The following is a 14196-nucleotide window of genomic DNA, read 5'->3' on the forward strand; positions in this document are numbered from 1 at the left end:
ACTTGTTAATTTGAAATAATTACAAATAAATCAATCGCCGAAGAGTTTAATAAAAGTCAGTGTAATGAAATCAGAATGCATAACATCTGCCACTAGACGGCGCGCAATCGACAGTCATGAAGTCATTTCCCCCCACTGTTTTTGGTTAAAGTCATTGGACTGTTGCCGAACAGAAAGAATAATCTCCGCCATAAACACTTCACCACACAACAAGCCCGAATGTAGACTTGAAGCTTAATCAGACAGAGATCATGTCTAATTTCGTGGAATCGGGTAGGCCAAGTTTTGTTTTTTTCTCCCATATTTGACAGTTTGGAACATAGCATTTAGCTAAGTTAAAACTCATGCAAATCTAGCTAACATTAGCTAGCAGCAAGCTGTCAACAACAGAGATAGCTAGCTAGCTGACGTTAGCTAACCGTAGTCTTATTTATACTTCAAAGAATAGGAAATAGTTAACCAACGTGCTATTTGAAGATTGATCTTTTTGCAATGTTTAGTTAATGATTGTGTGGTCTCTAGTCAACGTTAAGAAACAGTGCTGTTTTTCACAAGGGAAAACAAAGCTGAACAATCTGCGGCGTAAATTAGTTGAACATTCCTGACTGTTCTTCACCAGCCTGTCAAAGAATGGTGTGAGGTCAGGCCTACACCAAATTATGTAATACACAGTGGATAGATTAGGCTAATTGCTTAACTGTATAAATAGTAGGCCTAGTCTCTCAGAACGAGTGTAATTTGCAGACTGTTCAGCTGAAAACTGCACATATGAACCTAGCCTAAGTAATGTCACAATCAGCTGCTTGTCTGTCAACCAATTATTTATATATAAAATAGATTACTGACCAGCGCTGTTTTGAAGCCATCTTGGCACTTCGCCAGCTACAGAAATACGTCTATTGTCTACATTTGTTTTTTCCACGATTATTCTATTAGACACATTAATGCATACTTTGAAATTATATTATGTAAGCTAAATATAAAAAATGAACATGAAATATATTAACATTTTCCCTAAAGTCCAGGTAGCAGATAATGGACCCTGTCATGTATTTATTTAGTTAGTTGGTGCTGTATATTTAAGCAATAAGGCCCGAGTGCATGTGGTGTATGGCTAATATACCACGGCTGTGGGCTGTTAAGGACGATGCAACGATGGATACAGCCCTTTTGCCATGTACCACAAACCCCACAGGTTCTTTACTGGTACAACATAATTAGAACAGTGAACAAGTAATTTTGTGTCATACGTGGTGTACGGTCTGATATACCACGGCTTTCAGCCAATCAACATTCAGTACTCAAACGACCCTGACTGTTATAACCTGGATGCTGATTGGCTAAAAGCTGTGTTACATCAGATCGTATACCACCGGTATGACAAGACATGTATTTTTACTCTCCTAATTACGTTGGTAACCAGTTTATAATAAAAATAAGGCACCTCGGGGGTTTGTGGTATTAGTTGCATGTTTCGTTAAAAAAAAGATGACGCATGTTTTGGACTGATGCCCGACTGAGCATTAAACTCAGTGCATCGTCAATGAGCGCTGATGAAGATTTCATCAAAAGTGCGTTAGTGGCTTGGAAATACAATGCCATTCAAAAGGAGGCAAATAATTAGAAGGAACACCTTTCGTCCTCATTTTGATGTCACCAGATGGACTTCAGATGCAGTATAACTTTTGTTAGCTAAAGTTGGGGGAACACACCGGATTTTAACTTTTTTGAACAACTTTCCTAGTTAATGACATCTGTCTAAAGTAAATTTGACGACATGATAATGCTGGCAAAATTGTTTCCTACTAAATATTTTACTACTTTATCAATTTCATTGTATTTCGAGGCAGTAGAGTGTAGTTTAGACTAAACAGTAGTTAGTCTCTGTCCAGAATGACTGGGCTTATCACCACTTTAGGGCACCACTACGGTGCCGCCGATGGAGGGGGCTTGAGAATGTTCATAGCAATGACGTGACGGAGGTGCAACCTATGAATATGGACAATATACCATGCACTCTGCGTTGCATCATGCAGTACAGCCCTTAGCCCTCAGTACAGCCCTTAGCCGTGGTATATTGGCCATATACCACACCCCCTCGAGCCTTATTGCTTACATATAAATGGGTTCTAACTTGAAAAATTCTTTGTTAGTTTATAATTGTACAATTTATGCTCCCTGTATATTAAAACATGAATACTGCCGGGAAGGGCCGAACGCAAGATAGTCATTGATAGTCACATTGATTCCAAGATGGCTTAGCAGTTCAGACGTCATTTTTGTCCTCGTACTGTCTTGTCCTGTATATATATATTTACACCTTCTTCGCATATCTTTTATATTTTTTTTATTATCCAAGAACTCAACTACAAAAGCTTTCCTGCAACCCGCCTCACCAATTACAACAAAAAAGTATTATTTACCTCAAATCTGAAAATCCACAGTGAAGCTAACCAGGGGCTAATCAGAAGTTAGCCAGAAAGCTAACCAGAAGTTAGCCGAAAGCTAATTTGAAGCTGCCCAGAAGTTAGCCGGCTTGCTGGCTAGCGTTGGTGTTTCAGCTGCCCACGTTTTGTGGTCATCAGCTATTCCTTTAGCTCGATAATCTACCGGCACTTTTGTGCAACGCGACTCGGACCGGAGCATACCGGGCCTTTTTTTTCTCTCAGTTTCCCCGGATTTCAGCCGCAGGCTCTGGACATTTGCACCTTGATTTCGCAGCTAGCTAGCTGCAAACCGTGTGACTATTGGCTTACGTCGATCCCGGAGCAAACTTAAATTATTCCGGAGCTAGCCAGCTGAGGAGTTCCATCAGCCATTCCTGGGCTACAGTCACCTATCCGGACCCGTTTTTTTTTTTGCTGCAGATACGGAGCCCCACCGGGCCTTCACGATTGACTGTCGGCGTTATCTGCCCGAGGGAGTTATCCAACTGGCACCTCCGTCGCGACGTTACCTGAACGCTCACCTGGGGCCCGCTAATCGTTAGCTGTCTTATCGGCTGCTATCTTAATAAGTATTTCGGACAATTTTTTTCTTTTTTTTCTTGGGTCACTATATCTATTTTGCTAATTGGATTGATCCCCTCTACAAGACACGGAACCCCACTAATCTACCGACGGAAACGCACGAGGTGTCTAAAAATAGACCTCCATCCTATGCTATCTTGCTACCGATAGCCATCTACCCGGCCAGCTGTCTGGATCGCCGTCACCCCAACCAACCTCTACTCACTGGACCCTTATTGATCACTCGATTAAGCATGCCTCTCCTTAATGTAAATATGCCTTGTCCACTGCTGTTCTGGTTAGTGTTTATTGGCTTATTTCACTGTAGGGCCTCTAGCCCTGCTCACTATACCATATCCAACCTTTCATTTCCACCACCCCACATATGCGATGACATCACCTGGTTTCAATGATGTTTCTAGAGACAATATCTCTCTCATCATCACTCAATACCTAGGTTTACCTCCACTGTATTCACATCCTACCATACCTTTGTCTGTACATTATTCCTTGAAGCTATTTTATCGCCCCCAGAAACGTCCTTTTACTCTCTGTTCTAGATGCTCCAGACGACCAATTCTCATAGCTTTTAGCCGTACCCTTATCCTACTCCTCCTCTGTTCCTCTGGTGATGTAGAGGTGAATCCAGGCCCTGCAGTACCTAGCTCCACTCCTATTCCCCAGGCGCTCTCTTTTGATGACTTCTGTAACCGTAATAGCCTTGGTTTCATGCATGTTAACATTAGAAGCCTCCTCCCTAAGTTTGTTTTGTTCACTGCTTTAGCTCACTCTGCCAACCCGGATGTTTTAGCCGTGTCTGAATCCTGGCTTAGAAAGACCACCAAAAATTCAGACATTTTCATCCCCAACTACAAGATTTTCAGACAAGATAGAACGGCCAAAGGGGGCGGTGTTGCAATCTACTGCAAAGATTGCCTGCAGAGTTCTGTTTTACTATCCAGGTCTGTTCCCAAACAATTTGAACTTCTACTTTTAAAAATCCACCTCTCTAAAAACAAGTCTCTCACCGTTGCCGCCTGCTATAGACCACCCTCTGCCCCCAGCTGTGCTCTGGACACCATATGTGAACTGATTGCCCCCCATCTATCTTCAGAGCTCGTGCTGCTAGGCGACCTAAATTGGAACATGCTTAACACCCCAGCCATCCTACAATCTAAGCTTGATGCCCTCAATCTCACACAAATTATCAATGAACCTACCAGGTACCACCCCAATTCCGTAAACACGGGCACCCTCATAGATATCATCCTAACCAACTTGCCCTCCAAATACACCTCTGCTGTTTTCAACCAAGATCTCAGCGATCACTGCCTCATTGCCTGCATCCGTAATGGGTCAGCGGTCAAACGACCTCCACTCATCACTATCAAACGCTCCCTGAAACACTTCAGCGAGCAGGCCTTTCTGATCGACCTGGCCGATGTATCCTGGAAGGATATTGATCTCATCCCGTCAGTAGAGGATGCCTGGATATTTTTTTTAAATGCCTTCCTCACCATCTTGAATAAGCATGCCCCATTCAAGAAATTTAGAACCAGGAACAGATATAGCCCTTGGTTCTCTCCTGACCTGACTGCCCTTAACCAACAGAAAAACATCCTATGGCGTTCTGCATTAGCATCGAACAGCCCCCGTGATATGCAACTTCTCAGGGAAGCTAGAAACCAATATACACAGGCAGTTAGAAAAGCCAAGGCTAGCTTTTTCAAGCAGAAATTTGCTTCCTGCAACACAAATTCAAAAAAGTTCTGGGACACTGTAAAGTCCATGGAGAATAAGAACACCTCCTCCCAGCTTCCAACTGCACTGAAGATAGGAAACACTGTCACCACCGACAAATCCACTATAATTGAGAATTTCAATAAGCATTTTTCTACGGCTGGCCATGCTTTCCACCTGGCTGCCCCTACCCCGGTCAACAGCACTGCCCTCCCCTCTGCTACACGCCCAAGCCTTCCCCATTTCTCTTTCTCCCAAATACAGTCAGCTGATGTTCTGAAAGAGCTGCAAAATCTGGACCCTTACAAATCAGCCGGGCTAGATAATCTGGACCCTTTCTTTCTAAAACTATCTGCTGAAATTGTTGCCACCCCTATTACTTTTTTTATTTTTTTATTTTTTTTTAAATTTTTATCCCCTTTTCTCCCCAATTTTCGTGGTATCCAATCGCTAGTAATTACTATCTTGTCTCATCGCTACAACTCCCGTACGGGCTCGGGAGAGACGAAGGTCGAAAGTCATGCGTCCTCCGAAGCACAACCCAACCAAGCCGCACTGCTTCTTTAACACAGCGCGCCTCCAACCCGGAAGCCAGCCGCACCAATGTGTCGGAGGAAACACCGTGCACCTGGCCCCCTTGGTTAGCACGCACTGCGCCCAGCCTGCCACAGGAGTCGCTGGAGCGCGATGAGACAAGGAAATCCCTACCGGCCAAACCCTCCCTTACCCGGACGACGCTAGCCCAATTGTGCGTCGCCCCCACGGACCTCCCGGTCGCGGCCGGCTGCGACAGAGCCTGGGGGCGAACCCAGAGACTCTGGTGGCGCAGTTAGCACTGCGATGCAGTGCTCTAGACCACTGCGCCACCCGGGAGGCCCTTGCCACCCCTATTACTAGCCTTTTCAACCTCTCTTTCGTGTCGTCTGAGATTCCCAAAGATTGGAAAGCAGCTGCGGTTATCCCCCTCTTCAAAGGGGGGGACACTCTTGACCCTAACAGCTACAGACCTATATCTATCCTACCCTGCCTTTCTAAAGTCTTCGAAAGCCAAGTCAACAAACAGATTACTGACCATTTAGAATCCCACCATACCTTCTCCACTATGCAATCTGGTTTCAGAGCTGGCCATGGGTGCACCTCAGCCACGCTCAAGGTCATAAACGATATCTTAACCGCCATCGATAGGAAACAATACTTTGCAGCCGTATTCATTGACCTGGCCAAGGCTTTTGACTCTGTCAATCACCACATCCTCATCGGCAGACTCGACAGCCTTGGTTTCTCTAATGATTGCCTCGCCTGGTTCACCAACTACTTCTCTGATCAAGTTCAGTGTGTCAAATCGGAGGGTCTGTTGTCCGGGCCTCTGGCAGTCTCTATGGGGGTGCCACAGGGTTCAATTCTTGGACCGACTCTCTTCTCTGTATACATCAATGATGTCGCTCTTGCTGCTGGTGATTCTCTGATCCATCTCTACGCAGACGACACTATTCTGTATACTTCTGGCCCTTCTTTTGACACTGTGTTAACAACCCTCCAGGCGAGCTTCAATGCCATACAACTCTCCTTCCGTGGCCTCCATTTGCTCTTAAATACAAGTAAAACTAAATGCATGCTCTTCAACCGATCGCTGCCTGCACCTGCCCGCCTGTCCAACATCACTACTCTGGACGGCTCTGACTTAGAATATGTGGACAACTACAAATACCTAGGTGTCTGGTTAGACTGTAAACTCTCCTTCCAGACTCACATCAAACATCTCCAATCCAAAGTCAAATCTAGAATTGGCTTCCTATTCCGCAACAAAGCATCCTTCACTCATGCTGCCAAACATACCCTTGTAAAACTGACCATCCTACCAATCCTCGACTTCGGTGATGTCATTTACAAAATAGCCTCCAAAACCCTACTCAATAAATTGGATGCAGTCTATCACAGTGCCATCCGTTTTGTCACCAAAGCCCCATATACTACCCACCACTGCGACCTGTACACTCTCGTTGGCTGGCCCTCGCTTCATACTCGTCGTCAAACCCACTGGCTCCAGGTCATCTACAAGACCCTGCTAGGTAAAGTCCCCCCTTATCTCAGCTCGCTGGTCACCATAGCAGCACCTACCTGTAGCACGCGCTCCAGCAGGTATATCTCTCTGGTCACCCCCAAAACCAATTCTTCCTTTGGCCGCCTCTCCTTCCAGTTCTCTGCTGCCAATGACTGGAACGAACTACAAAAATCTCTGAAACTGGAAACACTTATCTCCCTCACTAGCTTTAAGCACCAGCTGTCAGAGCAGCTCATAGATTACTGCACCTGTACATAGCCCATCTATAATTTAGCCCAAACAACTACCTCTTTACCTACTGTATTTATTTATTTATTTTGCTCCTTTGCACCCCATTATTTCTATCTCTACTTTTTTCTATCTCTACTATCTCTACTTTTTTAACTTTTTTTTACTTGCTATATTGTATTTACTTCGCCACCATGGCCTTTTTATATTTTTATTTATTTATATATATATTTTGTTTGCCTTCACCTCCCTTATCTCACCTCACTTGCTCATATTGTATATAGACTTATTTTTCACTGTATTATTGACTGTATGTTTGTTTTACTCCATGTGTAACTATGTGTTGTTGTATGTGTCGAACTGCTTTGCTTTATCTTGGCCAGGTCGCAATTGTAAATGAGAACGTGTTCTCAATTTGCCTACCTGGTTAAATAAAGGTGAAATAAAAAATAAAAAAATAAAAATTGATGACTCGCAGCCTATTGTACATGGTAAGCTGGTGCGCACCAGGTTGTACCTGTTTTAGTAATGGAAAACGGTTGTGAGGATTTTTCTACAATATTCACATAAATATAATCTTTATTGAGTAAAAAATCATTTTGGCAATTACATCTGGAAAAGTGAACATAGTGTTGAGTGAACATTATCAAGCCAGCAGCAGATTAAACAGAAAGTGAATTCTCTCCTCCCTCTCTTCCTGGTTTTAGCTTGCAGATATCACTGTCTAGCTGGATAGCTTTAGAATATTTTATTAGCCTGTACCAGTGACAAACTTGGCTATCTTATCGACATATGGCAGTACACAAAATCTTTTTTTGCCAGCTAGAAAGAAACAGACACAAATTAATTCAGGAATGGAGGAAGAGGATAGTTAGCTATAGCAAGCTAATGTTAGCTGATGCCTCTTTAACAAGAAGTAACTGTGACAACATTGAAGTGTGGTATACTGCAGGGCTGCCGGCTAGGGCCATTATTGTTTTCTGTTTTTACTAATGACCTTCGACTGACCTTGAATAAAGTGTGTGTGTCTGTACGCTGACGACTCAATAGTATACACGTCGGCTGCAACAGTAAAATAAATAAATGACAACCTTAACATAGAGCATTTTTGGGACAAATCACTCGCTCAACACTAAACCTATTTAGATATATTATTGAATAATGTGTCGATTGAGCAAGTTCAGGAGACTAAACTGCTGGTTGTAACCCTAGGTAGAAAGCTATCATGGTCAAAACATATAGACCACAGAAGGTTGTTGGCACCTTAATTGGGGAGGATGGGGTCGTGGTAATGGCTGTAGTGGAATCAGTGGAATGTTATCAAACACATGGTTTGATGCCATTCCATTCGCCGCCATTCCACCCATTATTATGAGCCGTCCTCCCCTCAGCAGCCTCCACTGATATAGACTCAATGGTGGCTAAAATGGGAAGAGGTATGTCCATGATAGGACGTTGCTCTGCCTTCTTGACATTTCAGTCCACCAGACAAGTCCTACAGGCCCTAGTTTTGTCTTACCTGGACAACTGCCAAGCTGTGTGGTCATGTACAGCAAAGAGGGACATAGGTAAATTGTAGTTGGTCCAGAACAAAGCAGCACATATCGCACTTAGATGTACACAGAGGGCAACATCAATACCTCGCACAAAGACCAATAGTGATGCAGTCAATCTCTCCTCAACTTTGAACCAGTAGAGACTGACATGCATGTTACTGACTAACATGCATGTCAGTCTCTACTGGTTCAAAGTTGAGGAGAGATTGACTGCATCACTATTGGTCTTTGTGCGAGGTATTGATGTGTTGAAGGTACCGAACTGTCTGTTCATGCAGTTGGCACAAAGTTCAGACACTCATCGGTACAACACAAGACATGCAACCAGAATTCTCTTCACATTCCCTAGGTCCAGAACAGAGGCTGGGAAACACACAGTATTAAATAGAGCCATGACTACATGGCTAGAAGTAAAACCAGATAAAATAACACCTTACTGCACACAGGGGACTGTGAAGAGACAGTCATTTGATATACAGTGCCTTCGGAAAGTATTCAGATCCCTTGACTTTTCCACATTTTGTAATGTTACAGCCTTATTTAAAAAAATATATTACATTGATGAGGGAAAAAAACTATCTACACACAATACCCCATAATGACAAAGCAAAAAAAAATATTTAGACATTTAAGCTCATTTATAATAAATGTTTTAAAAAAACATCTAATTTAAGTATTCATACCCTTTACTCAGTACTTTGTTGAAGCACCTTTAGCAGCGATTACAGCCTTGAGTCTTCATGGGTATGACGCTACTAGCTTGGCACACCTGTATTTGGGAAGTTTCTTCCATTTCTTCTCTGCAGATACTCTCAAGCTCTGTCAGGTTGGATGGGGAGCGTTGCTTCATAGCTCAGGTCTCCAGAGATGTTTGATCGGGTTCAAGTCAAGGTTCTGGCTGGGCCACTCAAGGACATTGAGACTTTTCAAGAAGCCACTCCTGTATTGTCTTGGCTGTGTGCATAGGGTCGTTGGCATTCAGGCCAAATAGTTACATCTTGGTTTCATAAGACCAGAGAATCTTGTTTCTGTAATGTTACAAAATGTGGAAAAGTGAAGGGGTCTGAATACTTTCCGAATGCACTGAATGTAGGCTATGTGTGACGTTTTAAATTAATGTAGTTCAGTCCTTGACTAATAATGTGCTATATTATGTAATGTTTCCGTTGGACCCCAGGAAGAGTAGTTGCTGCTTTTGCAGCGGCTATTGGGGATCCTAATAAATACCAAATCCTAAGATCTAAAACTAAATTTTTCCAATGAGTAAAATTCACAATACACCCCTCCAAAGAAAACCTGGCTCCTTTTTCTGAAATGCCACCATATCCATGATGGAATACATGGCTGAAGTGTTGCATTTAGCCCGCCATCCACACAGACAGTTTCAGTCCCAGTCACAGGGCTCTATACAGAAACACACAAATATTTTCCCATAGTACAAGCCTATCTATAGTATGACAGCAGTTAGCTACCAACAGCTGGCAGACATGTTAATTTGGTTACTTTAGCATTAATCATTTGACTTGAAGCCCTCCTTTCATTGTTGATAGCCATGTAATGTGCCCCGCAGATTAACGAGTAGATGCCAGATTTGCTCCTCTCATTCTCACAAATGTATCCCACTTTTTACGAAGTGTTTAATTTGTTTCGCCATAGAGGCATACTCACATTTGCATAGTAAGTGTTGCTACACCCTGCTACCACACACAGCTTGGCCATCTTGATGAATAAAAATGCAATTGCTAGCTAGCTCCATACCACTAACACACAAGTTATGTTTTTTATTAGTTTTACCCACAAGTATATGAAGGCTGAGCATGCATTTTGATTTCCTCACTGTGACGCTGACCGCGGGGAGTTGTGGGATTGTTTCTGAAGTTAGAGCTGATTTTGAGAGAACCTCTTTAACCCAACTTTTAAAACAATATTACAGTATTATAAAAATTGATTTAAGAGTTTGTAATTTGGCAAGGTTTTCTTGGTGACCTCTAAGTTATTGAGACTATTTCTCAATGACAGAAACACATATAATAGTAACTTAGAGAAATAGCTGCTACATGCCTTTAAAGTTTACTTTATATATATTTTTTAATCTTACTTTCCCCACTAGAACAACAAAAAATGCTTAAATACATGTAATTTTGTCGTAGAAACATTTAATTGAAATACTGTAGAAGTCCATTCATTCCTATGAAGGATTGCCTCTTCTGGGGAGTGCCAATATGGCTGACCGGTGGCTTCAAAGCTTCTCATTGGCCAATACATATCTATATCCCTGGATTGCTAATGATATGTATCTATCATTGATATCAACATATTGTTTTTATGTGATACATGTATTTTCTATTTGTTTGCTAAATCTGCAGCTAATAATACTGTATAGCTGTTTTGTGTCATTAGAAATTAAACTGTATTTCCATGTCCATCCAGGAAGGAGAAGAGGGGAGGGAAAAGACCCAGGTGACTTTTCGGAGAGCAAGGAGGAGGATGTGTCCTTAGCCACAGAGCTCCGTCTTGTCCTGATCGGAAAGACAGGATCAGGGAAGAGTGCCTCTGGGAACACCATCCTGGGCCGCAGGCACTTCCTGTCAGAGCTCAGCGCCAGCTCAGTCACCCAAGTCTGTGAACAAGGCAGCGCAGACCTGACTGAGGAGGAGGAAGGACAAGGAGTCAGGAGGAAGAGGACGAGAGTGGTGGTGGTAGACATGCCAGGTTTTGGAGACACACGCTTCGATGCTGAGCAGACTCATTCGGAAATAGCCAAGTGTGTGGCACTGTGTGCCCCAGGCACCCATGCATTCCTCCTGGTGATCCCACTGGGTCGCTACACTGAGGATGAAGACCGAGCCGTGAGGGACATGGTCCATATATTTGGGGAGGGGGCGGTCCATGACCACACACTAGTCCTGTTCACTCGTGGTGATGATCTAGAAGGGCGGGGGATGGAGGGGTACCTCGGAGCCAGCGCACCGGTGGAGCTGAAGGCCCTGATAGAGAGGTGTGGGGGCAGGTACCACGTCCTCAACAACAGAGACCCAAGTGACCTGCACCAGGTTGTAGGGCTGCTGGAGAAGGTGGAGAGGATTGTGGAAGAGAACAATGGAGGCTTCTACACCAACACCATGTTCAGAGAGGCTGAGGCTGCCATCAGGGAGGAGCAGGAGAGGATGGTGAGAGAGAGAGGGGAGGGAGAAGGCAGTGAGATGACAGACAGGGAGAACAAGATAGCTAAAAGGCGGAAGTGTGATCTAGAACGGAGTGGGAGGGGTGAGAGGAGGGGGGCAGCTGTGGGAGGTTCAGGATTAAGGAAGAGAGACCTGGAGAGAGCAGGAGTAAATGAGGAGGGAAGGAAGGTGGAGAGGTGGACAGAAGAGAGGAAAGGAAGTGCCGTTAGCCTCCCGAGGGACAGAGGGGACAGGTGGAGGGAGTTGTTCAGGACCAGGCGGCGGGGCAGCGACAGGGCCTTGAGCAGGAGGCAGTCTTTCCTCTCTGCCCTGGGGCAGTTCAGGAGGGAGGCTGCCCTTTCTGAGAAGGTCCTAGAGAAAGTGAAGATCCTGGTGGCTGCTGGAGCCACTGGCATGGTCGTGGGGGCAGTGTTCGGGGCGGCTGCCCCTCTAGCTGCAGCGGCGGGAGCTGCAGCCATGGGGAACACTGTTGGCTTTGCTGCTGGGCAGCTGGCTGGGATGTCGGTGGCAGGCGGCACAGGGATGGGAAAAGCTGTGGGCGCCATAGTGGCAGCAACCGCAGGGAAAACAGCCATGGCTCTCGGGGCAGCGACCGGAGGAGTGCTGGGGGGATCTGTGGGCGCCCTAGCTGGGGCAGAAGCTGCCAGTCCTGGGGCAGCTGCCTTGGATGCTCTAGGGCAGGTGAGCCTGATTGGGACTGCAGCAGTGGGAGTTGCAGCAGGGGTGGGGGGTGCCATGGGGGCAGGAGCGGCCCTGGGGGCTGCTCTGGAAGGTGCAGCTGTCAGCACAACTGCCCTTACAGGGGTGGGCACTGCAGCAGGGGCAGTAGGTGTGGCTAATGCTACTACTATCGGCTCAGTAGCAGCTGGGCAGCAAGCATTGGCCACTGGGGGCAGTGTTGCAGCTGGAGCTGTTCAGTGTGCAGCTGGAGCTGTGGCAGATGGGGTGGCTGTGAGTGGGCCGCTGGTTCAGGCCGGTGGGGTGTGTGGATCTGCAGGGCGGGTTGTTTCTGGTGCCTGGGGCTCCATGGGAGCGACAGCGTGCATTATGACAGCGGTGGCAGAGATAGGCAAGGCTGCAGCGGGAATTGCCCTGGCAGGAGGGCTGGTGGTGAAGGTAGTGAAGGAGAGGGTCAGGAACAGCAACAGCTCAGCAGACGCCAACTACACAGAGAAGAAGTCCTATGAGATCTACTGGAACAAATAAAGGACAGTTAGGTCTGCAACACCACCAGACCACAGAAGAAAAAGATACTCTCAGGACCTTTCAAAATGTGGATTCAGGTTCAATCATTAAGCAACTTATCACAATTATCAATAAAAGCACATGTTGCAAGTCTTTGTTCTTTTTACTGGCAGTGGATGGTGTGATTTCCTCTTCACTGTTAATAAACTAAAGCTCTTCTGCAGTGAAGTATCTTCTCACAATATTACTGAACTATCGTTTTAGCTTTGTTCAAGCACTTATCGTGGTTATTTGAGCTTTTTGGTATGCACTTACACCATTTGTATGATTTCTTGTGATCCTATAGTTCATTTTAATTCATTATAGAATATGGTTTTCTACTGTATTCAATCAAATCAGTAGTTTACTGTTTTAATGAAAGACAGTTATCTATTTCTGCATGCAGATTTTCATAAATCCACAGATTTAATCTACGACCTTTTTAGTTGGGTCCAGTATTACAAAACATATTTTTAGCTCTTCACAACTGAAATTAAGTACTGTACTGTATAACACATTTCACATTATGTATTCAGTTGCAGTGTTGTGGCTTTTTGAAGGGGAAAGAATTGAAATGCATAATAAAATGAAATCTGATAAAAATGTCCTTGTCATTTTCTCTTTTATACAGATCAACATTAATATTGAGTGCACAGAATAAATAAGAAATCACTGGGATGAAGGCAAGGATGTGGACTTTAAGAAATAGTATGTCACCCTCAGCTGAGTTGACAAATCAAGGAATTAGACTTTAAGCACACACACAGAAGTGACTGTGTTTAGTAACAGTACTGAATCAAATCAAATGTTATTTGTCACATGTGACAAATAAAACTGTAGACCTTACAGTGAAATGCTTACTTACAAGCCCTTAACCAATAAAGCAGTTTTAAGAAAATAAATAAAAGTAACAAATAATTAAAGAGCAGCAGTAAAATAACAATAGTGAGGCTATATATAGAGGGTAGCGGTACAAGTAAATGTGCGGGGGCACCGGTTACTATTTCATTTATCTTGATATCACACTCCAGTCGCTGACTTACTAACAGTCATGCAACAAGTAACTTTTTTTAATGAAATAAGGCAGTATTTCTTGACTTCGTTGAAAATCTGTATAAAATGTTTCTTCTGTTTACAAAATGTAACTAATGTATTTATACTTGAGATCAGTTTCATACTGTCTAACAACTGGA

The 14196-nt window shown here is 44.2% G+C and overlaps 1 protein-coding gene across 1 annotated transcript; it reads left to right on the forward strand.

Moving 5' to 3' along the window:
* Positions 1 to 100: 100 nt before the first annotated feature.
* Positions 101 to 13606, forward strand: LOC129833223 (uncharacterized). The gene is made up of 2 exons (XM_055897639.1): positions 101 to 273; positions 11025 to 13606. Exons 1-2 carry the CDS (start codon positions 252 to 254, stop codon positions 12983 to 12985), a joined length of 1983 nt encoding a protein of 660 aa, XP_055753614.1. The 5' UTR covers positions 101 to 251; the 3' UTR covers positions 12986 to 13606.
* The last annotated feature ends 590 nt before the right edge of the window (positions 13607 to 14196 follow it).

The sequence above is a fragment of the Salvelinus fontinalis genome, chromosome 34 (assembly GCF_029448725.1).
Source record: "Salvelinus fontinalis isolate EN_2023a chromosome 34, ASM2944872v1, whole genome shotgun sequence".
NCBI lineage: Eukaryota > Metazoa > Chordata > Actinopteri > Salmoniformes > Salmonidae > Salvelinus > Salvelinus fontinalis.

Excerpts from the sequence above, each read along its gene's own strand:
- LOC129833223 (XM_055897639.1), top strand. The coding sequence starts at position 252 with ATGTCTAATTTCGTGGAATCGG. Across the intron at positions 274-11,024 it reads GTCTAATTTCGTGGAATCGG|GAAGGAGAAGAGGGGAGGGA; the intron begins GTAGGCCAAGTT and ends ATGTCCATCCAG.